The 26,327-nt window shown below is 41.5% G+C and overlaps 3 protein-coding genes and 1 long non-coding RNA gene across 5 annotated transcripts; 3 read left to right on the forward strand and 1 right to left on the reverse strand.

Moving 5' to 3' along the window:
• Positions 1–4,608: 4,608 nt before the first annotated feature.
• On the forward strand, positions 4,609–10,858 carry LOC102700602 (microtubule-associated protein 70-4-like). Its single transcript, XM_006649574.3, has 11 exons — positions 4,609–4,694; positions 4,845–5,066; positions 6,653–6,738; positions 6,894–6,959; positions 7,204–7,374; positions 7,480–7,650; positions 7,777–7,932; positions 8,038–8,184; positions 9,666–9,737; positions 9,843–10,406; positions 10,569–10,858. Exons 2-10 carry the CDS (start codon positions 4,946–4,948, stop codon positions 10,341–10,343), a joined length of 1,491 nt encoding a protein of 496 aa, XP_006649637.1. The 5' UTR covers positions 4,609–4,694; positions 4,845–4,945; the 3' UTR covers positions 10,344–10,406; positions 10,569–10,858.
• An 878-nt stretch (positions 10,859–11,736) lies between these two features.
• LOC102704408 (cysteine synthase 2) lies at positions 11,737–15,557 on the forward strand. Its single transcript, XM_006651106.3, has 6 exons — positions 11,737–11,973; positions 12,085–12,159; positions 13,474–13,617; positions 13,870–14,334; positions 14,418–14,653; positions 14,950–15,557. Exons 1-6 carry the CDS (start codon positions 11,764–11,766, stop codon positions 15,167–15,169), a joined length of 1,350 nt encoding a protein of 449 aa, XP_006651169.1. The 5' UTR covers positions 11,737–11,763; the 3' UTR covers positions 15,170–15,557.
• A 164-nt stretch (positions 15,558–15,721) lies between these two features.
• On the reverse strand, positions 15,722–18,062 carry LOC102700876 (pentatricopeptide repeat-containing protein ATP4 homolog, chloroplastic). Its single transcript, XM_006649575.3, has one exon. It carries the CDS (start codon positions 18,002–18,004, stop codon positions 15,959–15,961), a length of 2,046 nt encoding a protein of 681 aa, XP_006649638.2. The 5' UTR covers positions 18,005–18,062; the 3' UTR covers positions 15,722–15,958.
• Positions 18,063–20,313: 2,251 nt separating this feature from the next.
• On the forward strand, positions 20,314–24,343 carry LOC121053885. Of its 2 annotated transcripts, XR_005811390.1 has the most exons (4): positions 20,314–20,522; positions 20,687–20,938; positions 22,460–22,576; positions 23,906–24,343. It is a non-coding gene; the product is annotated as an uncharacterized LOC121053885 (long non-coding RNA). The 2 variants fall into 2 exon arrangements; XR_005811389.1 differs by having other exon boundaries at positions 20,314–20,938.
• Positions 24,344–26,327: the final 1,984 nt, after the last annotated feature.

Raw genomic sequence — 26,327 nt, forward strand, 5'->3', positions numbered from 1 at the left:
CCATCACTATTTATTTTTTTATAGTAGTAGTAGATAACAGGGGTGCCTCAAATTACAACATGGGCCAGGGGAGAGCTTGGGGCCTGGCTATTTCCTGTTCGATTGCTTGATTTCGCCCGCTCAACTTTCTCAGATTCTGCATCTGTCTGCTGCAGTAAACGGAAAGAGAACAGCTTGATCGATGCATATGTGAAGATCGAATTGTTGTCGATCAAATTTTGCTAAGGAAGTGAAAACAAATGACTACAGAAATTCGACGCATATTGAGGTGAGGCCGGCCAGCACACAAGTACAACTGAAACAAAATCTGGAGCAGAGGGCCATGTGAAATTGACCTTGTCTGACAGTGATGCTAGCGGCTCCGTCCCTGAAACCTGATGAATACTCCCCCGTCCAAAAAAAAAAAAAACAACTCTTAGGTTTTTGGTTGAGCATTTGTCCATCCGTTTTATTTAAAAAGTTTTCAAAAAATTTTAAAAAATTAATCACACATAAATTACTATTTATGTTTTATCATCTAATAAAAATAAAATTATTAATCGTAAATTTTTTTAATAAGACGAAGAGTTAAACATTGAATCTAAAAACTAAAAAGTTGATTTGTTTTGGGACGATGAGAGTAGAGGTCAGTTCATGTTCTACCATCTACTCCTATCAATCTATCAGGTCTCGAACCATAGATTTTTACAATAATAATAATAATAATAATAATAATAATAATAATAATAATAATAATAATTCGACAGTTTATGGCCGAGGTGAGAAGAATTTCACCTGAGATCAGAGTGGACATGCTACCTGTAAGTTTGTTTCTTATCGTTAACTCAGTCACAGTAGTTTTCAGCTGATGTTTGCACAGCTTTCTAGAAATTTGTTAAGCTTTGTTTTCTTTTTTCGAATTAAGCACGAAATGATTACAGATTTGCATAATAGAGTTATCTACTTACCATGAATCTTAAGCAATACCCTGGCTTGACCACTTGAGCACCCACCAAACCTCCGCAATACCAATATAGTACCATTGGTATACTTTATCTTAGTGCCTACAGATGCACTCCCTGGCAAATTGAAAAATGTTAAAAATACTTAGGGCTCCTTCGAAATACCAGAATTTCACAACAAATAGTTCATTTTCTTTAAAAATCCCATAAAAATTTCTCCTTAAAATACTTAGTGCTCCTTTGAAATACATTATTTCCAGAATATATCATTCTTTTCCTTAAAAATCCCATAAAATTTCTCGAACCCGAATAAGGTAGTGTTTGAGATAGCTGAGATCCAATGATGGAATGATTATATGATTTTTACAGATATTTGAGAGTATAAACAATTGGTTAACTACTGCAATGGTAAACTAAAAAAAACTTATTTATAAAATTCAGGTGAAAACTTTTATATAGAAATTTACACAAAACAAAAACACATCATTTAAGACCTAAGGCAGTGTTCTGTGTGGATAAAAGATCTTCTAATTTTGTGATAGATATTTATTAATATAAATTATAGAATTAATTACTACAAAGTTAAAAATTTACTTTTAAAAAAATAAGATGATGAATTATATATAGAAATTTATTATAAAAATACACCAACAGTGCAAAAGCTAAGGAAAAAAGTCCTTAGAAGATTTTAGAACTACAATGCCGTAGCTTGACCTACAAATTAATGCCACTGTCAAGCACATTACTTCACAATAATGAACCACTCATACTCTCAATAGATAAAACCTATGGTTCAATGGTATGAAAAGGAAAAGGCACTAAAGCATTTAACACACCACTACATCATGGGGTTAGGTCCATGTCACGTTGCTAAAGCTAGGCTAAACTTATATGGGCCTGAATGCGCGACACATTTGGTTTTCATTATGCTAAGCATGAGCTTTACTTGAGCTTCACCTACAAATTAACTCTCTTGTATTGCACTATCACCTCTACTAATCATAAAACACACCAGCAAAGCAAACCTATTATCCAGAGGCTGAGAGGATTGAAAAGGGGAACAACGCACTATCATGCGGTTAGGTCTGCGTCGCAATTTACAAGAATCGATCACATTCACGATCAAATTATTTGACTAGGGCAAGCATGATTAGCGGTTAATCTTGATTTGACCATTAACAACTGGGCACCAGCGTCATCGATAGGCTGAACCGCTGAACTCCATAAGTTACCAACAACTTATCCATGCCTCACCAATAATCTCAATTTGTTGTAATATATAGTACATGGTGAGTATTTATGGTAAGTTCCATCAGCTTCATGAGGGTGTAAAGCTAGCCAGTTGTACTTAAGTAAACTACAGAACTAATTTCAATATTTTGAATTTTTTTAGGCACAGCTCCTGTAAATTTGTTTCCTTAGGGAATAGATTAAATACTATAAACATATATAGTTGTAAAAACTTCCAATCATACATAAACATATGCACCCCCGTCTTTTTACTTATGCTTATGCTTATAAGCCAAAATCTGATTTTTAACCTTAAATTTAGAGTTGACTTTAGGGTTTATCGCCGAAGCTTATTTTTCAGCATTGTCTTTTAGATCGCTAAGAATACATATATAAATTTTTTATTTATAAATTATTTTTCGTTTGTAAATATACCATTTGACTTATTTTAATGAAACACTCAAACAATCACGTGCCCATCATCTCTTTTCTTCTCTATATTAATTATTTTTTGAGCGAAAATAGATGTTGATTAGAAAACTTTTACAACAAGAACACTTCAGTTCAAGTTGCCAGAAACATCTCCTTTTATAAAAGGCGAAAAAGAATAAATGAACTCTGTAGTCTCAATCAGTCCAGCTAGCTGGCTAAGCTTCTCAAATCAGTTGACACCCATCAGCACAAAACTGTTGAATGCTTCATACATTTGTCGATCAGGCCACTCAGGAAACTTGTCTTGCTAACTTCTTATCCTCCTCTTCCTGGTATCTTCTAACTAACACAAACTGCTAGCTAGAGAAGGCAGGCCACAACAACTTCACACACATCCACACGTTTTAGTTTGACCACCTAATTAAACAAGTTTAACACCCTGGACTTAATTCATAATATCTGCAGAGTGCAGCAATTCGATTGATGATGTTTATGCTACTGCCCTTAATTACCTTGACAAAATGAATACTTTAAGTAGGAAAAAAAACAGCACAATAATCAGTTAACAATTGAGTACTTGGTCAGCTGAACGCTATCACATATGTAGAGGGTAGGTTGGTTCGATTTCAGTAGCTTGAAAGCGTCAAATTGTTATGGCTAATGACAACAGAAGCAAAGCCTCCTTAACTTCTTACCCTTAAAGACTAATAATGCTTGCAATGCTGCCTGCATCTTCTGCCATTTGGAAGATAGGCCGGAGCTAGAGCTAGCTAGTTCGCCACTTCATCCGATGAGTAATTTTGTGGTGATACAGACGACAAAGGGAAGGCTCCTTCCCTGCATGCAATTTTGATATTTTGGTCCTTTTAAAAAATTTATTTTATAAATAGACTCTAAAAAAACTTATTGTATAAATGGACATTTTTAACTACGCCAACGTCATTGGCGTCATAGTTATATAGGACGGAGCCAATGACATTATCACTTAGAGGACGGCGCCAATGACATTTGCGCGGTAAAAAAGATTCATTGTATAATAAGTTTTTTCAGAGTCTATTTGTAAAAATAAATTTTTAAAAGAACTAAAATGTTAAAAATCCAGCCTTTCTTGCCCTGATCAACATCAGCATGGGCCGTTGCACTTCTTCAGTGTGCACGCACCATTATATTTTGTCTCTCGACCGGTGACGGTTACGAAACACGGGTTATATATGTGGATGGTGCTTTCAGCACAGTGCAGTGTACATGTGTTCATCACTTAATCTTAATTATCTAGCTAATTGCATTTGACACGGTTTCTTTCTCTCTTCATCAAAACCGACGTATTCAACATAGGAGATTGTCATTCAATTAACCATATCTGCTTGTACTGCACAGTCTTACCAAACAAGCAATTAGTTAATTAATTAGATGCATGATGCTAGCACACTCGTATCTTCCACTTCTTCTTCTTTTTTTCAACAAAATGATGAACATTGAGATAGACACATATACATAAAAAAACACAGATCACACTAGTGGTAACTAGATTTTTTTTATCTAGTTAACCATATTAACTATATTACTATATTTTTTTATCACACCGACGAGAGCTAGAGTTAACCATATTACTATATTGATCCGATCATTAGTAAGAGATTTTCGATGCCGAATCATTAACTAGCTAGCTACTCGCATCGATTCGCTACAGATTTCACAGATGAACTAAACTGTATTATTTACTGAATTTTTCCGAGTAGATGAAATCCCACCACTGCTTCATTTCTGAATTTTTTCCAAGGGAGAAATTAAGGTCGCCAAAGCTAGCTTTTGGCGTCGCTCTCGCGCCAGCAATGTGCAGCAGCCAAAAATGCCGGCGTCACGCCGCGCGGCTCCATTTGTCTCTGCTTCAACCGCACTCCTCCATCCATCCATCCATCCACTGCTTGCACCGTCGGCTTCCTCGTGCGAGCCCCAGCAATGGGGTGCTCCTCAAGAAACTCCCAGCATTCTCGCCTCCATAAAATCCAACCAAACCCACTCGCTTGCTCAGCTCACCGGCGGCCGGCTCTGCGTGCGTGCGTGCGAGCATTCTCTCTTCTTCCAACTTAGGTGAGAAGAACAGCATGCAGCTGACTGACTCCATGTATATCATATCATATATGGCTAGCACAGGACAGCTAGCTATGGAGTAGCTGCTATAGGTACATAGATGTGGTGCGGCTAATTGGGTTAATTTTCTTTTCTTGCTTGTACTGCTAGTGGTAGAAGCTAAGCTAGCTAGCTGAAGATCGATCGAGCTACAGGAAGGGTGTAGAGAAGACGGGGAAGGAGATCACAGGAGCTCGATTGGGCGACGATCGATGGGCAGCTTGGGAGAGGTCGACCATGTCGTCGTCGCCGCCAGCAAGGAGATGCTGCCGTTCGATGGACATCCTGATCCCGTCGTCAACGAGCTCAACCGGCTGGAGAATCTCCTCAGAGGTTTGCTCGTTTTGCTAGCTAGCTAACTGCATCCATTTCTTGATCAGGAGTACCATAAATCAAACCGTGATATATTTCTATCTTTGTCTAATCACGGAGGTGCAATGCACTGATGCAGCAATGCATCTTCCCGGTTTGAAATGGTTAATATCATGAACATACTGATTGATCAAACTGAAGTCCTAGTTCACTATGTCCTGAAACATATGACATTTACGCTTAGCTTATATGAAGTACCATACTGTACATCGGTACATGTAGTATCAGTATTTTTAATTTGTAAGCGAGATGGACATATCCTTCTCTGTGTCAGTTACCGATACACACAACCTGTCACTTACACTTCACAAGCAAGCTGAAAAGTTAAAAACACCAGTTCAATAGCGTGGTCGTTGTGATCATCTTGGTGAAGTAGGAAATAGCCAAATTAATCGGCGTGAGTTTGTAGTTTAGAAAAACTAATAGTACCTGCAGTCAAATTTTTGAGTATTTTTTGGGAAACAGATAAAGTAACTTGACAAAACACCAAATTGTTCAGATGGAATCAAGACATGCTAAAGTTTCAGTGTATTTTTTCCAGAAAGAAATAAAAAAAAATCTCTCTTTTGTCCGCCTTTTCTTACCCATGATGCAAACATTTCCAACTGCGACAAAAAACAAACACCAAAAAGTGGTTTAAGTAACCCAATCTTGTAGGTTACAAGAGAGATTTGCCCAGATTCTACGATATAGGTGTGACAAAACCCTGAAATTTTAGTATGGCTGGTTGGCCGGTTGGTAGGACGTCAATAAAGGACAAGAACAATTAACATGGTGTTTTTTCGGGGATTAACATGGTGTTGGATGAGGATCAACTTGCTTTCTGGAACTCTAGTTTGCAGAATAAATTTCAGGCCAGCCAATTTTGTCAGACATATATACAGGGTACTACCGTTGAAGCGTGATTCCATCGTGCATCATTCTAGGGGCTATATTATTTTAAAATGTTCTAAATGGCGCCAAATTTACATGTTACTGGTACGAGAATTTTTATAGTTTTTAAAAAGGTACTAAATTTTACACTAAAATTTTACCTCTTGCTACCTACTCAATGACCGTAAAATTGCTCTGCTGATATAGCCTTTTCCTAGTAACCTAAATATTTTCTCACATTGCATCAGTCACCAATACATTACTCTCTTCGGTTTTAACTATACTTTTTAGCACAAAAAGTATTTGTTCAAACCTGTTATTGTCATCTGTCTTATTCAATCATTTCACTGATGACTCTAGTTACTTCAATATCACTCTGAAGTCCAAACAACGAGCAAAATATCTTTTTGTTCACAAGCATAAAAAGGATTAACAAGTTATCCTTTTTCTGCTCGGTTTGTGTCAAAGAGAATTAAGCTATACCAGTATAATCAGTTCAAGTATCTTCTAGTACATCATTTATCTAACTAGGGTCGAATTTGAAAAATTACTCAAGCAAGACGTTTTGCACATCAACATGTCTCAGATATTCAACTTTAAATCTTTATATAGCAGTTTGAACTATATCAATGTTAAAATCAAGCTTCACGCCTAGTTCGTACTTAAACCTGCAGAGAAGGACAGAGAGCTAGGACATGCATACAGTGAGATTAAAGGCCTAAAGGTGACAGAAGCTCTGAAGGACAAAGCCATTGCTGAGGTAATTTGCTTCATGAGCTTTTTGCTTGAGTTGTTTCCAAGCAAAATCCCCCACTTTCTACTCCAACAATCAAAATGGATGCAACACTGGACAAGCCATGGCCGGTCACTACCTAACTGCACTGACGTAACTGTGTTGTGTGTCCGTCTCTGCAGCTGACCAAGGAGCTGAAGAAACAGGACGAGAAGCTGAGTAGCCTGGAGAAACAGCTCGAGCAAAAGGTTAATTAATCATCTACTCCCTCCGTTTTATATTATAAGAATAGATTTTTCCACGTATCAATATATATATTTTGTATCTATATATAGATTTATTACCATACACATGAATCTATGTAATAACAGAAAGTTAACGGAGTGAACAGTTCCCTCTAATTGTTGATTAGGCATATTACTAACTCTGATTCGATTCTATTCGGTCCTGTAATAACGAGCCTGCTGCTCAATTGCTCGACCGGTGCAACAGAACCTGGACGTGAAAAGGCTAAGCAACGAGAGGAAAGAAGCGCTGTCCGCGCAGTTCGCGGCGGAGGCGACGCTCAGGAGGATCCACTCGTCGCAGAAAGACGAGGAGGTCGTCCCGTTCGACGCCATCATCGCGCCCCTGGAGTCTGACATCAAGGCGTACAGGCACGAGGTTAAACACCCTGAACCTGAACCTGCACCCAAAGAACCTGAACCTGCAGTCTGTCTGATCACCACGATGGGAAAATTCAGTTAACCTCGATCGATCGGCTGCCAGATCGCAGTGCTGCAGGACGACAAGAAGGCGCTGGAGCGGCACCTGAAGCTGAAGGAGGCGGCGCTGGTGGAGGCCGGGAACATCCTGCGCAGCGCGCTGGAGAGGGCGCTGATCGTGGAGGACGTCCAGAACCAGAACATCGAGCTGCAGAAGCAGATGGAGATCTACCATGTGAGGCAGCACACACACACACACGCATGCAAATCCACATCTGCCGCAGATCGATCTGCTAGATTTTTCAACCTGAATTGATTCTTTTCTTGTTCTTTCTTTCTTTCTTCCATTTGTGGCTGGCAGGAGGAGAACAAGCTGCTGGAGAAGAGCAACAGGCAGCAGGTGCTGGACATCGAGCGGCTCACGCACACCATCGCCGAGCTGGAGGAGGCCATTCTTGCCACCGGAGACGTCGCCAACGCCGTCCGCTTCTACCAGAGCCAGGCCACCAAGCTGAGCGTGAGTGGCTGGCTATGTATCCTGGATCGATCGATGCCGGTGCACGAGTGCTGATGAGAAGATGGATTAGGTTTGTTGGTTCCTGACGAGCCTTTCAACCTGCAGGAGGAGAAGAGGACGCTCGAGAGGGAGCTAGCTCGCGCCAAGGTCTACGTCAACCGCATCGCGTCGACGACGGCGAACGAGTGGAAGGACGACGCCGACAAGCTGATGCCTGTCAAGAGATGGCTGGAGGAACGGAGGCTCCTGCAGGTACACACGGGGCCTCATCTCTCGAAAAAGAGCAATTTATACCGGGAGTTACCAAAAATTTAATTTTAGTACATCCTAGTAATCTTCTAAGGATTATAATTTTGCTCCTTAAAACAATAATAAAAAGTCTACTTAACCTTATCCGACGAACAGAATCATCCGCATGGAATGAATGGTTCGGATCATACATCGAATTACCATTTAGTTTCTACTTTTACCTTGTCCCGAGATATCGCATCCATGCGTGCATCCATGCGTGCATCCATGCAATTAATTGCATGCAAACGAACCGCTAATCATGCAGATTAATTGCCGTGCATGGTGACTAACTAAAATCAATGAAAAATGAATGGTAGCCATCAATCTATTGGCGCGTGCATGCACATCCATCCATCACAGCCAGGCAATTAGCAATCATACAAAAGAGATAATCAATTACATATATATATATATATATATATATACACACACATTCAGGTTGACAAATAAGAAATAATGAGAGCTATTTTGTATACGGTGGTATTTGTAATACTTCCTCATTATTTGTATATCCCAGCGCTGAATTTTAAATACTTATTTAATCATTCATCTTTTTCAAAGTTTTTAAGGAAATATATAATATTATATGTCAATACTACGGTCTCTTTTTAATAATATTATAGTTATTCCTATATATCAACACGAATGGTCAAACCTCTAAATCAACAGCGTGAAATAAAAATAGACCAATTTGATAATATTAAATAACAAGATATATTTTTTTTATACAGTAGTACTCTTAATACTCACACTGTGTTTTCTATATGTATATATCAACACAAATGAATCAACGGTGTAAAATAAAAAAGAAACGATTATAAAATAAATTTTGTAATATAAACGCACATATATTATTTAAATTATAAATATTTGTGTGTTCAGATTGACTGGTAGGTAATCGTGGGAGCTATTTTTTTACATATTAGTATTTGTACTACTCTGTCCGGTTTTTCAGGCGCCGTTAAATTTCGGACTTATGGTTAACCGTTTGTATATTCCAAATTATGACACCGTACCATTAGCACGGGTATATTGTTAGTAGCAATAAAGTACTTATTTAACCAGCGTAATGGCTTTAAAAATAAACACATTGATGCTAATACGTAATTCTCGAACTTGCCGATCAGTGAGAGCCATGAATAGATGGGATCAAATTAGACAAATTAAATTAATGCACGCGCCATAAGCATCATCTGTCACATAAGCAATATTATCGCCATATTATCGTCTACATGACCAAAACCACTTATAGAACCACCCTATGAGTTTATTTGGACATGTTTGAATACTTTAGAGGGGGTAAAATACCCGATCTCATAATTCTGAGGGTTAACTGAACCAACTACTTCAGCGTGTTAAGTAGACTTTTTCTCATAAAAAAAATCTAGTAGTACCTCTGCAATCTATTTATCTGAATTGTCATTTTCACAATGATCATGCAGGGGGAGATTCAACGGCTGCGCGACAAGATTGCAATGGCCGAGAAGTCCGCGAAGGTGGAAGCCCAGCTGAACGTGAGAAGCGTTCCACGGATTAATACCTCCAAGCGATCCTCACACCATTTCTTTCGTTCTCCATGTCGCTGTCTGAACTTTGGTTCCTTTTACTTACTTTCCCAGGACAAGCTCAGGAGGAAGCTGAAGTCGCTGGAAGATGACATGAGGAACGACTCATCCAACACGTCTGCAATTGCAAGCAGGGACATCGCTGCTAGTAGCAAGCAAGCCACTCCGAGGAGGTCGTCGTCTCAGCCAAGGGCATCAGTGTCGTCAGTGAAAGTTCTGAACAAGCAGCCTGCAGGTTCAGAGACAGAAACTGCAGTCAGCAGGAGCAGCAGGCGTGCCGCTGCTAAACGGTTTGACAGCCCGAGAGCAGCAAGGGTTGCTGCTGCTGCTGCTGGCAGAGGAGAACGCCCGATGAGAAACCATCTGTGGGCGCAGAGAAGCAGGGTGGCCGCTACTGACGCCGGCAAGGAGAACAAAGAGCAGAACCCAAATTACAAGGCGCGTCTGGTTGGTTCACATCAAGATGAAGATGCCATGGATTTGAGGGAATTGGATGAGGGAAAGGCTGATGATTCCAATGCTGTGAAAAGCAGTAAGGGTAACTCTGAAAACTGAAGGTTGCCTTTTGATTGTGTGTGGACAATCAAATAGAACACAGATAGTGATTACCATGTACAGGTGCACAACTTTCTCCTTTTGATTTGAACACAGGGTTTGTGGTTTTGAATATTTTTTTAACAGACTGAAAAAATAGTATGTTTCAAATGATTTTTATGTAGGACATGGGACACGGCTAGATTTATTTTCTCTGACATCGTTCTTTCCTTTGTGTTCGTACAGATGCATCATGGCGAAGGCGACTTATTTTGAAAAGCATGTGTGCCTTTCTCAAGCTTTCTTCAATCAATTTGGGAGATTATTTGGGCGGCAGAACCAGTGGCCATCATCTTTGTTGTCTCTTGTACATATAGACAATGTCATAAGCTTCACAATTGCATTTTGTGTCTTTTTAAACAATTTGTGGTGTTTTGAGGAAAGGGTTGTTACATTCAATAAAGAAAGTTGATGCAATGTAACAAAAAGCAACATAAATATAAGTGAAGGGTGTTCCTCTTCATTGTTCCTCTTCATTGCTTTTCTTTTTCCTTTCAGTTCTGGAATTATAGCTACAAGTCATTAAACTTCGAGTGCTCGCGAGGGTTTCACTTATTGTTTCATAAGTTGAAACTGTGTGCCAGAGATGACTATAATAGCATGAAAACCGGATGAATTTGAATTCAAATTTTTTGAATAAAATCATAACGGTTTTAGGGGTCAAACCATGCGTGATTATCGCGTGGTAGGTAGCAATTATTGTCACAGTTTTGTGAAAATGATCGTGGTATCCAAGATGATAATTGCAGTGGTATTCACGATATCGATAATTATGGTTTTTAGTAAAAACCATGCATTATGTTGTGATTATCGCGTTATATGTCAAGATATCATGATACACCACCATTATTTTTTACTTTTTCAAAAAAATTGAATTCTCACGATATTTATTGAACCAAACCATATTTTATCATTACCGTGTCCTGATAATATGGCTGATTATCATGATTGTCACAACGATAATCATGAATTTCAAACCCTAGGGCTCGCACGGGCTAATTATATTACATACTTGGAACACTTTCTTGCTTTGTCTAAATTTATATAAATGCTAATAAATATATATATTATATACATTAATTAATTGATGAATTTAGGCAAGTCTAGAAAGTCTTGCAAATGAAACGGAGGTAGTATTTATTAAATAAAATTAAAAAATATCATGCAAACACCAGCCCCATTTATTATCAGCCCAACTCAAAAAATATTAAAGGCCCAATTTTCCACCCATTTTCAGCCCAGTACTGGCTTCGAAGCAGGCCCAATTTTCCACCGTCGGGGCCCATACGATCCGCGTCGGTTGAACCCAGGCGGTTCGTTCGTCCGCGTCCGGTTCGCTGTTCGTCCCCAACTCCGGCTCTCCCCTTGCCCACCCGGCGCGATGGCGGCTGCGACGGCGGCGGGAGCAGCCGCCGCGGCCGCCGCCGTATCCCTCCTCGCGTGCTATCTCCTCCTGCACAGGACGGGGGCCGGGCCCACGAGGACCTCCCGCTCGAGCGGCCGGCGGGCGAGGCGGAAGGGCCTCCTGGAGGCCATCGGCAACACTCCCCTCATCCGCATCAACAGCCTCTCCGACGCCACGGGGTGCGAGGTAGGGAATACGCGTGGGTGCTCCCGTGCGTGTGGCTCCGGTTTTTCTGGTTTTGCTGGCTGGTTTGGTTGAGCTGATGAAGTGGCGGCGTTGCTTTTGGCTGGGTTGCAGATCCTGGGGAAGGCCGAGTTCCTAAATCCTGGAGGGAGCGTGAAGGACCGTGTGGCAGTAAAGATAATCGAAGAGGTAACTTGTGTATGCCATTTTAAATTGATTCAATTTTGTAGAAGAATGAATTGGGTCACGGAGAACAGTTCCAGAATTGGTAGTTTGATGATGGAGTGCGGTTTCCTTAATAAAACCCGCATAAATTGTGGAGTATTTATTTTTGAGATAGAGAGATACAATATGGAGTATTTATGTACACCTTGTTTGGTAGATTAAAGTTGCTTCCTTTCAGTATGCGTAATTATATGCAAAACTTTTAGCTTCACTTAAGCGTAAAGAATGAATTGTAGCAAAACCTTTCTTTCTGTTCTTCCCTATGGGTCTCATGACCGATTCATGGCTATGTGTACATACCTTGTCTTTTCTTCTTTGAAAAGAAAATCTGGACCGTGTATCTTTTGGGAGGCTCAACATCTTGCCTCTGCATTTGCAACTTCAGGCCCTGTTTGTTTCCAAATAGAATTATTGTAATCTAGATTAATGAGCCAAATTACTATAAGCTGAAGTAGGTAATAGATGGCAAGGTGGGTAATTATACACCCAAGAGTAGTGGGTCTTAGCCACTCAATAATCTGGAAAAGGCACTCTTAGAGGATCAGATTGCAGTAATCTAGGGCTCTAGGCTCTAGATTATAATAAGCTGTCACAAATCAAATCATTTTTTCAGTTTATTTCTATAATCCAAATTACAATAATCCTAAGCTGAAGCAAACATAGCCTCAGTCATTTAGTAAGTTCGAGTTCAGTTAGGATCTTGAATTAGTTGACTTTTTCCTTATTGCAAGATATGATAATAGTGCTTGTTATAATTGTGGCATTTATACGGTGCTTTGCTTTCAAAAAGCATGACGGCAAGTCTTTCTATGACTGATGTCTCACTGACTTATGAGCCCTGCACCCACATGTCATTGATAGAATGACTGTCAACTAAGGGAATGGGTAAATTTTCAGAGGCATAGACAAAAAGAAATACATCAATGAAAGGTGGTAAGTCAATACCAGCATGTTATCTATTTTTCTATTATCTTTTGGGACTTGTAAAATTAAATTTTCCAGTGAGACAGCAATTGTAGAACTGTTCTAGAACAAAGAACCCATGGAAAAAGATTACAAAGTTTTGGGGCATATTACTTAGAAAGAAAGGGGGGGGGGGGTGAACAATGCTTTTAATTGGTAATTGGATTTTATATAAATTCTTTTATTTCACATTTCACCAAATGAATCATGAATTAATGAGATTGTTTGCTAGTTTATTATGTTGTTCAGTAATTTATTTGTTGCTATGATGTTCTTGTTATATTCTAATAAGTATCTCTTTCTTGCCATTACCAGGCTCTTGAATCTGGTGATCTTCTCTGTGGTGGCACAGTAACAGAGGGGAGTGCTGGAAGCACAGCTATTAGCTTGGCCACTGTTGCTCCTGCCTATGGTTGTAAATGCCACGTCGTTATTCCCGATGATGCTGCCATTGAGAAGGTAAGGAAGTTATATACTGTTACATTATTGTTCTTGTTCTTAAAACACTCTATGGTATAGTATCTAGGATTGATACTTGAGTTATATTTTACTAATGACCAGCTGAATTATGCTAAGATGCTTTACACACGATCTTTTTGTTAAGAATGTTCCAAAGTGCTAGCAGTACTTCCACAGAAGAGATAGGAATTAGAAATAATGTGTGTTGCTTATGCTCCTGTATATTTAGTTATACTAAGTTTTTTTTTGCAGTCTCAAATAATTGAGGCACTTGGGGCTACTGTCGAACGAGTGCGCCCTGTTTCAATTACAAATAAGGACCATTTTGTCAATATTGCTAGAAGAAGGGCTTTAGAAGCAAACAAATCAGCAGTGGCCCAGAGAGAGTCAAGCGAAAAAGGAACTAATGGTTCAGCGCATGTCCATGCTAGAATGTCACACAGCAAGATAACAGCAACCCAAGGGGAGTCAAACAAGACACTAACTAATGGTTCAGCACATACCGATTATGAAATACAACACAATAGGAAATGCGATCATGACTCTGATTCAAAAGGAGGTTTCTTTGCTGACCAATTTGAGAATCTGGCAAACTACCGAGCCCATTATGAATGGACTGGTCCTGAGATATGGCAGCAAACTAAAGGGACACTGCATGCCTTTGTTGCTGCAGCTGGCACTGGTGGCACAATTGCTGGAGTCTCACGATATCTTAAGGTCTGTTTGCTTCTTGTTTTATTTCTCTGTATATTTCCTTCTCAGCTGAACACCCTTTTTATGCCAATGGAATCTTTATGTAGGAAAAGAATACAAACATCAAATGCTTTTTAATGGACCCACCTGGGTCTGGTCTGTTCAATAAGGTTACTAGAGGGGTGATGTACACAAAAGAGGAGGCGGAGGGCAAAAGGCTGAAGAATCCTTTTGACACTATTACTGAAGGAATTGGAATCAACAGGGTTACTAAAAACTTTATGATGGCAGAATTGGACGGCGCTTACCGAGGAACAGATAGGGAAGCTGTTGAGATGTCGAGGTACGTACTTACTAAGTGCTTTTGTTGACTTTTAGGAGTTATGATCTGAAAGAACAATGAATAAGGTTTCCACAAAGAACTTTTATCATTACAAATCATGGTTTATAAGCATTAACCAAAATTCTGCACGTTTCACTGGTAGAAAATAAGTACTGAAGCAAAGGATGTTGTCTTGCATATAATTCTTAGTTGGAAGTTCATGGTTGTTTATTTTCTCTTATCTTAGGATACTTGATAGAAAAGCTAAAAATAAATTCAATTATCTAACCTCAGTATACTTGGAAATATTGACTTAGGTTCTTGTTGAAAAATGATGGACTATTCGTTGGAAGTTCTTCAGCCATGAATTGTGTGGGGGCTGTAAGAGTTGCTCGAGATTTAGGTCCAGGACATACAGTTGTGACAATTCTCTGTGACAGTGGGATGAGGCATCTAAGCAAGTTCTTCAATGACCAATATTTGGCTAACCATGCCTTGACACCAACAGCTACTGGTCTGGAATTTCTTGATCAATGAGAAAATTTCACAGGGAACATACAGTTTCAGCAATTTTTTCATGCTGTTATGTTGCCCCTGGTAGGTGGTGAAACACCGATGAGCTGGAACATATCCAGCTGCTTGCATCTAGTTGGCTTGGTGCAAAATTTTTGATGTGCCTCTTTTAAGTTATCCTTGAATGACGTTGTGGTGTATTTTAATTAGTTGGCATCGCCATTTGATGGGTGCTGGGATAGCCAACCCTGCATTTCTTATAGTTTTGACACTTTTCATTAGGTTGTATTCAGTAAAGCTGTAAAAGGATGGTTTCCTAATGGATCTTATATTAGCGTTTTTTTTTGTTAGGATAGTAGGAATTTGTTCTGGAGATTATTTATTCTTCTGAAATCCATGTGTTGTACACTGGACAAGCTACCAATTTGTGTGTTTCATTTTGTGCTAATACTACTATCTTGTCTGTTCAATCATTGGTCCGACCAGCTTATTCAGTTATTCTTCCCTTCACCAGTGCCCCTCTTTGCAGATATATGGCATCCACAATTTCAGATATCTGAACTGCAAGCATTGTAGATCGGTGTTGCCGAATGCTGAATGCTCGACAAACTTAATTTTAACAGAAACTTTTACTTTGAATTGGAGGAGGAATTGGAATTGATGTTTTTTTTGTTCTTCTGTCAATGGAAGCAGAGGTAACAGTATAAATTGAGCATCTACCATTATAACTAATCTCTGTGACACAGGGAAAACCTGAGTGCACCTGACTAACCCAAACAAGTTCTTATGTACTTACTCCTAAGATTGTGCATTTTAAGCTGCGACTAACTCTGCCGATTTCTTCGTCTCCAGCCAGTGCTTGGCGGCGACGCTGGTGGTCAGGAACCAGCCGGCCTTGTCGGGCGCCTCGTGGAACGGCGCGTCGAGCTCCTTGAGATGCGCCTCGAACACGGCGGCGAGCCCCCTGTCGGAGTAGGTGTTCTTCCCCTGCCCCGTGTGGATCCCCAGCAGCGGCGGCAGCCCCTCCCCGCCCTGCAGCGCCGCGTGCAGGTCGCCCATCCAGACGTGCAGCGTCGTCAGCGCGGCGCCGACGGAGAGCCCCCGCAGGTGCAGCGACCACTGCGTCTGCGTCCTCGTCTGCACGTTGGCGTAGATCCCCAGCCGCAGCGCGACGTCGAGCAGCGCGCAGGCCTTCTCCATCTGGCCCAGGTTCACGGCCAGGTCCATCAGGCAGTTGCAGTAGGGCATCTTCACCACGCCGCGCGCGCCGCCCAGCAGCTCGCCGGCGGCGTCCCTGAGGGGCTCGCCGCTGGGCGCGGCGCGGTCCGCCAGGAGCCTCACCACGGCGCCCAGCTGGGCGTTGCTCCTGTCGATGCAGCCGATCACCTTGTCCAGCTCCTCCACCGGCGTGCCCGCCGCCACGGTGAGGAGGCAGCCGCAGAACCGGTCGTCGGGGGTGATGCCGAGGTCGCCGAGCATGGCGAACGACCTGACCACGTCGTCGGTGCGGCCCGCTTTGCCGTAGCACCGGATGAGCGAGGTGAGGATGAAGATGTTGGGCTTGAAGCCGGCCTCCACCATCTCATTCAGGATGCCCTCGGCACCGACGACGTCGCCGGTGCACGAGTAGAGCGTCACCATTGATGAGTAGCTCCAGCTATCAGGCTTGGACCGGGCATCCATGGACGCCTTCATGTCCCTGAAGATCTCCTCGGCCTCCTCGACGTACCCAATGTCGGCGCACATCGATAGGAGCATGTTGTACAGCACGACGTCGATGTCCGCCACCTCGTCCTTCATCGTCCGGTACACGGCCATGGCGTCCTCGCCGTAGCGCGCCCTGGCGTACGCCTGGAGGAGGCAGCTGTACGTCGCCTTGCTGGGCAGCACCTCCTGGCTAACCATCTCCCTGTGTATGGTTTTTACCACCCATGGCCGCATCGCGCGACCCATGGCGTCTAGCACCGTGTTGTACACGACCATGTTCGGCTTGACGCCGGCCGCCTTCATTTCCTCGAACACGTTGAGCGCGCCGTCGAAGTTGCCGCTGTTCGAGTGCACCCTGATCACCGTGGCGCATATGACGGGGTCGAGCTGCCACTTCTCCGCGCGGGCGCGGTCGTACAGGCGGAGCGCCGCCTCGGCGTCCCCGGCGCGCCCGTACGCGTCGATCACCACCGAGTAGGTCAGCATGTCCGGCGAGCACCCGAAGTCCGGCATTCTCTCGAACCACTCCACGGCCTTGCCGGGCAGGCCACAGGCGCGCGCGCAGCCGATGACGGTCGAGAAGGTGGCGTTGTCCGGCTGCACGCCCTCGCGCAGCATCTCCTCCCAGAGCGCCTCGGCGTCGCCCCATCGCCGCCTCTTGCGCATGCCCTTGAGCACGACGTTGTAGAGGATGACCTTCTTGCGGACCTCGGCGTTCCGGAGGAACCACCGCAGCGCGAGCACGACGGCGGCCGGCTGGGCGGCGGTCGTGTTGAGCACGATGACAGCGTCCTGCTCGGACGGGGGTTCGGGGAAGGCGGCCTCTAGCGCGGCGGCGATGGGCGCCTCCTGCGGGGGCTCGCAGGCGCCAAGCGCGGCCGCGGTGGCGGCGAGGCGGGCGCGTCGGCTCGACCCCGCACGCGCGCGGGCGAGGTCGGCGGCGCGCGGGCTGTTGGGGTTGACCCAGAGGTACCTCGTATTGCTGGACCTCCTCAGACTCGGGTTGGCGTCGGAAGGAGGCGGCGGGTCCTGGGGAGGCGGGTCCTGGACGGAGACGCGAGCGGTGGCCGGGGAGGAAGATGGGTTCTTGGGTTGGAAGGAGAGGGAGATTGCGCGGTGAGGCCATGAGAGGAGGGAGGAAGGGGACGCCATGCCGCCGCTGCGCTCTGTGGATTGGGTGGGGGAGTGCGAGCGTGCGAGAGTGTGACGAGGACGGTGCGCCTGCCTGTCAGTTTGTGGGGCCCAACTGTCAGTGAAAGAATCAGATGGAAGGAGAGCGCGGCGCCTTTCCCGCTCCCCGCGAGACTCCAAACTCCCCCAAAAAACCGCACGCCGCGCCGCCGGCCGCGCAGAGCTCGTGATCCCCGACGATACTGCCGGAGCCACCACCGCCACCTCCGCCGTTCCGCGCCGCTTGGCAGCCATCTTCTCGCCGGCCCCTGCGATACCTTGCCTTGCCCGGCTCGAAGCACTCCACGTCTTCCTCCCGCCCCGCACCGCGCGGCGGCGAGGCTGGGGAGCGAACCACCTTTCCGCATCCCCTCCCTCTGCCGCTGAGGCATGCAGGTAATGTCCCCAGTCGCTGCCGCTGCAGGTCGTTCGGGCGTTCGTGTGGATTAGATGGTCGCGAACGGCGGTGCGATTGGGCTCTGAGGTGTGGTGTAAGAGGTGTGGTGTAAGAGGCTTGCAGGGAGGCGCACCAGGTGTTCGATGAAATAGGTGCAACGAGTGTTTCTCCTGGTGATAAATTCTGTATTGAGAACTTGTGTAGTTGGGACTATCTTTTCTGCAGCAGCTGACTGGTGTTTTGTAGGTTCTAGTGGCCTACTGCAAGCGAATTCAACGTTGTGATGATGCTCTATATTGGCCCACATTTTCTACACCGGTATTTTGTTTGACTCCAACCTTTCTGCTTTCAGTGTTTGATTCAATCAACTATTTATAGGATTTTGAAAGTTTACTATAATAGTGTCAACTCCATATAGTATTAAAATAACTCCTTAAAGCCATGTAAGGACACAGTGAAGTAGTCAAAATAAAGGCCTCTTCCCTTCCGATGTCTCCCCTTATGGGGATTACATGAATCAACCAAGTGAGCAGCTACAAACTATTGCAGCTTCCACTTTTCCATTTTTCCGAGGACTATGACGAAGCAATGTTGCATGTACGACTGGAGTATAAGACTAACAACTATGTTAATACATTTGCAAAATGCATCTCAATGCATATGCTTAATTTGATTTTCCAATACGCTAATGAAAATTGCTAGGCGTTATGAAAATTGCTATGTAACACCTCTTATCGATTGAAATATCTAGTTACGAAACTTTCTGATTCTGGTGTTATTTCCCACTTTATGATTTTGTGGTTTTCCACGGTAAGATTAGTCTCGCAGGATGTAAATTTTCCAGTCATAGGTAGTTCCATTAGAGTATTTGTTGCAAACATGGTAGGATTCATTGAATCTGTTGGCATTCAGGATTGCTCCATTTGACTCTATACACTTTCACAAAGTTTATTTCAATTAAAGAATTTCAGAGAAACAGAGACTGGTAATCTCTGAACCTCCTGATCATGGCTGCATTGAAGGATTCATTATACTATTGCATTAATGTCAAGTTGGTTCATTGAAAAAGTTGGTGGCAATTATTTCAAAATGTATGAACTATTTGAGCATTAGGACTGTTGATGATCCATTAGTAAGTAGGTTTAGTAAAAGGTTCTGTCGATTTCACTTACAACATGCTTGTTGTGAGTGGGCAGAGTGGCTGTGTTCTAAGATTATTCTTGGAATACCTTTTGTATGGTAGCTTTTCTTGAAAACTTAATTGATCTATAAATGATGACTCTTTTTTAGAGTTAAATAGTTTTCTCTTTGGCCTCTAATAAAACAATATTTTTGACTAGAAAATTTGGAGCTATGTTCTTGGACTAAGGACCGTTTGGTCTGGCATAAGCTTAGGCTGATCACCGATAATCTTTAGTCCTAGATTGATAGTCTCCTTATTTTAACTTTATATCGTAGTGCCTGTCTTGTAATGGATCTCAGTAAACATATTGTAGATAACTAATAAAATGCTTAAGCATACTATGCCATCTCAGAGGGGAAATTTTTGTGTGCTATAATACGCATTCGGTCAACCGAAAACCTAGGCATATGTGCAGTTTTACAAAATATTCTACAAATAACATATAAATGCCATCGTAGATCTATTGTCCATTAAATGTGATCTAGCTTGAATGTCAACGAGTTTGTAGCCTCCTTCCCTGGCAAGGAGTCTTATTTTCCTTACTAAATACCTAGGTGTATGCACACCATGCACTTACCATGTACATTCAGCCACTGCTTGATAAATTGGATGGTCAACCGGAAGGATGGAAGAATATGTTTGACATCAACAGGCCGTAAAGAGATGGTAAGATTGGTCTTATTGTTGATCAATATACCGTATAACAGTTTTCCTTCTATAGAATAAGGTGGATCACCTAAAGCGTTGTTTTGTATGGAAAGTTAATGATGCATACACTGTTACTTGTGAATATTGACTAGTTAACTTGTCAACCATTTGCAGACCAAAAAAGCATATGTGATTTGGATACCGAGCATGTCTATAGTATATTTTAACTGAGCAACCCAGGCCTTGGATTGGGATGCAAACTCCTTGTGATGGTACGATAGTATAATATTTCAGAGCATGTACAACTATCTCACTTAAAAATGGACACATTCATAAAAGCAATAACTTAAATCTATAAATAATACCTCTATGTAATCTTGCTCTCGCACCTAATCATTTGGGCCAAAATCAAGCGTGAGCTCATGTTTGCATATAGATGGCTTCAAACAAAGGGGACTAGGGAACATCATCACAGGGCTATGTATGTCTATCCACTGTCCCGGAAGCAGTACTGCGTCAACTCATTCAGTCAGTGAAATTCCCCTTATCTCTGGCATAGGCATAGACTCATAGTGAGAATATTTCTGTAGCAGTGTACAAGAATACATGCAATGGTGATGGTGTTAACAAGGCAATCTGAAATGGTGAACTTGTCAGCATCTTCTACATTTTAAATATCACCTGTAAGGTAATTTGTCAAGTCGATCTCTTATTTATTTCATTACATGATATATATGTATATATTTATTTAATTTTTTCCTTCCGCCTTGTACTTTTTTGTAATCACTTATCACCACATGTGATTGTGCTAATATCTCTTACAAGTTACAGTATACAGAATTAGAAAGAAGTATTTGCTTTTGAATCATAAGTATCACTTTTATCTTCGTTGCGTATGACTGCAAGCACTAGTTACTGCTAATGGTATGCGCCTCCATTGCTATTGCACATGTGAGCAAATATCATCCACTATCTAAGTCTAGAGATGTGAAATTGATTCGACTTCCTATGAACAATTGAAGTGGGGTGGTTTATTTATTTATTGAGAAGCCTAAATGTTTGTAGCCCTAACATATCCCGCTTGTTTAGGCAACTCGACAGACTAGAAGATCTGAAAATGAAAGTAAAATAGCAAATAGATGTGTGAATTACTGACTTTCACGTTGCATTCCTCTCAGTTGAGAGAATAGGGAACATAGGCTCAAGACATTTTTGTCTTTCTGTGAGGGTACATGATACTTTTCCTGTGCCATTGGTGTATCTCCACGGAGGATATATTTGTGTTTGGTTTGGCTGAACTGTCGAGAATGAACATACAGCAGCTGCTTCTGCATGCTTGTTAAGTCACAATTATCGATTTGCACAGAAGTTTTGACTCATAATATACACAGCATAAGGATCAGACGATGAGATATAGATGCATGCCAAGTTTGCCACTTAAGTGTATTGTTCTAAATAATGGGGAACCAATCATTCATTGCCTTTGACATCCAACCTGAAAAGCAGTAGCATTGAGATATCTATGTGCTATGACACTAGACTACCCTGCAATTTTGACATTGGTCCTTTTTGAAAACTTATTTTACAAATAGACCTCTAAAAAACTTATTGCCCGAATAGACCTTTTTGACGGGTGGCACCGTCGTTGAATAGGATGGCGCCAACATCATGGTGCCAACGATGTTGGTGCCGTCCCCCGGAGAAGGATGGTGCCAATGATATTGGCGCTGAGGACCTATTTGCAAAAAAGTTCTAGAAAAAGGATTGATCCGTAAGAAAAAATATTTTCAAATAGGTCCTCGGTGCCAATGAAAACTACTGAATCCCATATTCTGATCATCTGATGACACTGACATGGAGTGATCATATAGATTATGCCTGGAAATTGACCGTAAGATGCATGCCTACTATTCCCCCTGTTTAAAATAAGTTCATCTTTCTAGTTCAAATTTGAATTAGGAAGATGTTGGAATAGAGGAAGTAATTGCTAAGATTCTCATAGCGTGGCATCTGAAACTTAATGTATACTTCATTCTAGGGAAGCTAGGGAGTTGCTTCGCCGGAAAACCTTGGCAGTTACTCTACAGGGAGTTTGAATTAGCAGAAGCATCTTGTTTCTATACTCGATTTGACCAATTTTTTTCCTCCTATTTTGGTCTAACTGATGTTGCTTGGTCTTTAATTAACCATTTTCTTTGTGTGCATGCAGAACAGAACACTGGCTGTTGCATATGGGCTGCACCCGCATCATATCGACTGTCCAATGACCACACATGGGTGTCTGTCCCAATGGGACCGGCCATCATAGGGTCATGCTGAAACTAAGGTTAGCCCCTGCAAGCTCGGTCCTGAAAACTGTTTGGGTGATCTGTTTTGTTGCGCGATGGAGATAGAGCATGTAGAGTTATGGGGTCAGGAGGTCCCCTGGGTTCCTCTTGTGCTGATGCCTGTTTAGGTGCCCAACTTTTTCTTGCATGTCTATAACAGAGGAACCAGGATTTAACTGGCGCACCCTGCTGCAAAGCCTGCCATCAGTAATGCTATCGTTGTACAATCTGTACTGCCTTTCCACCCTTTGCTTAGGCCTCACAAGATAGCTCCTGCCTCAGTTTTTCAGAGTTCAGGCTATCCAGTCCAAATTCCTCCTCAATCTGAATAAGAGAGATGCGCAATATAACAGAGATGGATCATTGGATCTCGATCCCCCTAGTTCCTAGAATGGACGTGGTGTATAGGGGGTGTAGGCCTATCTAGGCTACCTGTACTGATTGATTGAGCTATATATGCAGTACAGAATGCAAGTGTATGCACTACTAGGTGCTTAATCCTGGAGGAAAACAAAGCCCTACTATCTATCTAGGAAAGGACCTATAGGATGGACATGTATGTGCATCAGTTCTATGGAGGACATGATGAACACTCAAAAGTCTAGCTTGGTATAACATGGGGTAGAGCGGTTGCCACGTAGGTACAAGCGATCCCTTCGATGTTGGTGAAATTGGTGATGAATGGTGATGGGAGGTCTATCTTGAGATGTTGCCTCTAGGTATTTCTTTCTTTTCCTCTTTGTTGCCCCTCAGAGTACTTGCTTTTGATTTTCATCTCATGGTGTCGCTTAAATAGACAACCAAACTATGTAGCCCCTTTGGGATGTGGGAACATTCACGTACGGTGCTCAATGTATATAGCTTATCTAGTTACCGAGTCTTGTGGCCAATGAATACATAGTGATTTCTTGCATGCTACTTCCTCGGTCTTAGAATAGAAAAAAGACTAGCATTAAATTAGATACAACAATCTGGACAGAATACTCATGCGTAGGCGTAGTACTACATAGCTTCGTGTTTTTGAATTTTTTAGACACAATTCTATTTGCATGCTGGAGGGAGAAAACGACACATCGTGAAGTCGCATTGGATCTATCACCATCAATAGCGACAGGAACGGCAGTGCAGCAGCAACATCAAAAAGCCTCAGGACGTTCATATATGATATCCTCCTCTTTGACCACTTGCTTAAGAGGGGTTAATTAGATTGTTGCATGTGTTTCAGATTCCTCGTGCATGCATGGTAAACTCTCATTTGCTTCATGTTATTTCTTTCATCATCGATGTATGCACTAATGTGCAATCAAATAATGTTTCCTACTATGAAGGTCAAACAACGATGGTGGGATTGGCTCATTAGCAGTATGATGATTATTGATTCACACTGGCTGTAGTAACACTTCAACTAACACGTACGCCTCAAGGTAAGTAATTTCGAAGTTCATTATTAGTGTCTAACTAATCTCATTTACTCCTCCTATATAGAACGCTTTCGCGTTAATTTAACTTCTTTTGTAACACGGGCATGGTTTTTCTTATCATTGATTGTCGTGCAGTTACTGGCCTTATCATCGAGATATGGTATATCGATCCAGTTAAAAAATATTAAAAATAAGTAAATTTATATGGTTTTTATTAATTTTTCCAAATAGGCACGGTAAACGCTCTTATCGCAGGGAAGGGTAACCACTTCCCCAATGATAAGGATACATAATCTTCGTCAGCTACTCCCTCCATTTCAAAATAATTCAAAATTTTCATTCATAACACGCATACCGATTCAAAAGAAAAAATATTAGGATATCTTCTAATCCCAATATATAATTAGTCCATGCTTCATCTGTTCCCAAAGTATTTATTCATTACTTTTACAAACTCTAATGCAATTATTACTTAGAAATGATCGAATTTATTTTGAGACAAACTAGAATGAAAAAAACTTATTTTAGGACCTAGTGAGTAATAACTATAAAATGTTACTTGCTTCATAAAAAAAAACTTGATTAACACTCCCTCTATTTCATGTTATAATATTTTTTTCTACCTAGATTCATTTATGTTTTAATGCATATTGTTGGTGTAGGGTCATCTTGCCCTATTCGCCCAAAACGGAATTAGTATATTCAGGGTTTTTGAGTTCCATTGCTAGGTGTATATAGAAAACATTAACCCAAGTATCCTTGTAAGATTATTCGAGTGTAGCATGTATTCCAAGTTATTCGACTCTCCAACATGAACGGGGCAATGCTATTAACAAGAGGCCATAAGAAGTTGCCTATTGAGTATTTGCGGAGGGATAAGATGGGTCGAGCAAAGTGAAGCTACAAGTGGACTAGGTGCTTGAGGAGGAGAATTCAACTAAAGGCGACATGAAACTTACCGGTTTTGTTCTAGGGGGTTTTCTCAAGATGCTTGGGGATCAGCACTCAAGTGTTGTTGCCAGCTCATATGGTCCTAAATATTGTCTAGGTTACCAAAATACCCTCATGGTCGCTTTGTATGTCAAGCACATTCATGTAACATCCCCAAAAGAGTCCTAAGGCTATAAAAGTCAGTCCTCCTCAATGTAAAAACACAGATTATTTGAGAAATATATTGAACATTTCTATACTTGAATTCACATTCATTTTGGATAAGTGAGGAAAATTATATTCCATCGTTTATTCACCTTTTTGTCTGTGACCCAAGATAACATATATGTTTTATATAAGTGTATCCATATTAATTAGCATATATGAAAATATATGGATAATTCTAACATTTTATAATGCAAATATTAATGTAGTACATTATATAACATACTCAGGCCCTGTTCAGTTTCCAAAAAGTTTTTCTAAAAACATCACATTAAATTTTTAGACACATAAATGAAACATTAAATATACATGAACATTAAACTAATTACATAGTTACGGGTGAAATCGTGATACGAATCTTTTGAGCCTAATTAGTACGTGATTAGCTATAAGTGCTACCGTAACTTACATGTGCTAATGACAGATTAATTAGGCTCAAAAGATTTGTCTCGCAGTTTCTTGGCGAAATCTGTAATGTATTTTGTAATTAGACTACGTTTAATACTTTAAATGTGTATCTGTATATCCGATGTGATGTTTTTAAAAAAAAATACAAACTGAACAAGGCCTCACTCCAGGAACCAAAAGGCACATATTTTTAGGATTCAAATTTTATATCACAATATAAATAGTTTTACACTTATTTCTATGGTTTTAATTATTCTAATAATTCTAGAGTCAATCAAATACTTAAAAGGATAATACTTAATGTACAATTCAAAAGGTAACTGACAAGTGACTTAAATGTGACATTTTTGATATCTCGTTAGTCTATGCTAAACTAGCAAAAAAAAGTTATATTTTGGAACAGATTTGGTATCTCTCGGCCTTGCATTCTCTTGCCTTGTTGGGAGCGAAACCCTAGGCATCATAGGCTGCACTGCTGCAGGGGATGCTAGCGAGAACGATCGAGGGAGTTTTTGAATTTAGGGATTTTTTTAGTTTGTTGTTATATCGGATGTTTGGACATTAATTAGAAGTATTAAATATAGACCAATAACAAAACTAATTATATAAATAAAGGCTATTTTATTAAATAAAATTTTTAAGCCTAATTAATCCATAATTAGCAAATATTTACTTAGCATCATATTCGCTAATCATAGACTAATTAGACTCAATAGATTCGTCTCGCAAAATAGTTCAGAGTATGATGAGTTTTATTAATAGTCTA

Source organism: Oryza brachyantha, chromosome 3 (assembly GCF_000231095.2).
Source record: "Oryza brachyantha chromosome 3, ObraRS2, whole genome shotgun sequence".
NCBI lineage: Eukaryota > Viridiplantae > Streptophyta > Magnoliopsida > Poales > Poaceae > Oryza > Oryza brachyantha.

Coding starts and splice junctions, on each gene's coding strand:
- LOC102700602 (XM_006649574.3), top strand. CDS start 4,946: ATGGGCAGCTTGGGAGAGGTCGACCATGTCGTCGTCGCCGCCAGCAAG. Junction 6,739..6,893: donor AGGACAAAGCCATTGCTGAG/GTAATTTGCTTC, acceptor CCGTCTCTGCAG/CTGACCAAGGAGCTGAAGAA. Junction 6,960..7,203: donor AGAAACAGCTCGAGCAAAAG/GTTAATTAATCA, acceptor CCGGTGCAACAG/AACCTGGACGTGAAAAGGCT.
- LOC102704408 (XM_006651106.3), top strand. CDS start 11,764: ATGGCGGCTGCGACGGCGGCGGGAGCAGCCGCCGCGGCCGCCGCCGTA. Junction 11,974..12,084: donor CCGACGCCACGGGGTGCGAG/GTAGGGAATACG, acceptor GCTGGGTTGCAG/ATCCTGGGGAAGGCCGAGTT. Junction 13,618..13,869: donor ATGATGCTGCCATTGAGAAG/GTAAGGAAGTTA, acceptor TTTTTTTTGCAG/TCTCAAATAATTGAGGCACT.
- LOC102700876 (XM_006649575.3), bottom strand. CDS start 18,004: ATGGCGTCCCCTTCCTCCCTCCTCTCATGGCCTCACCGCGCAATCTCC.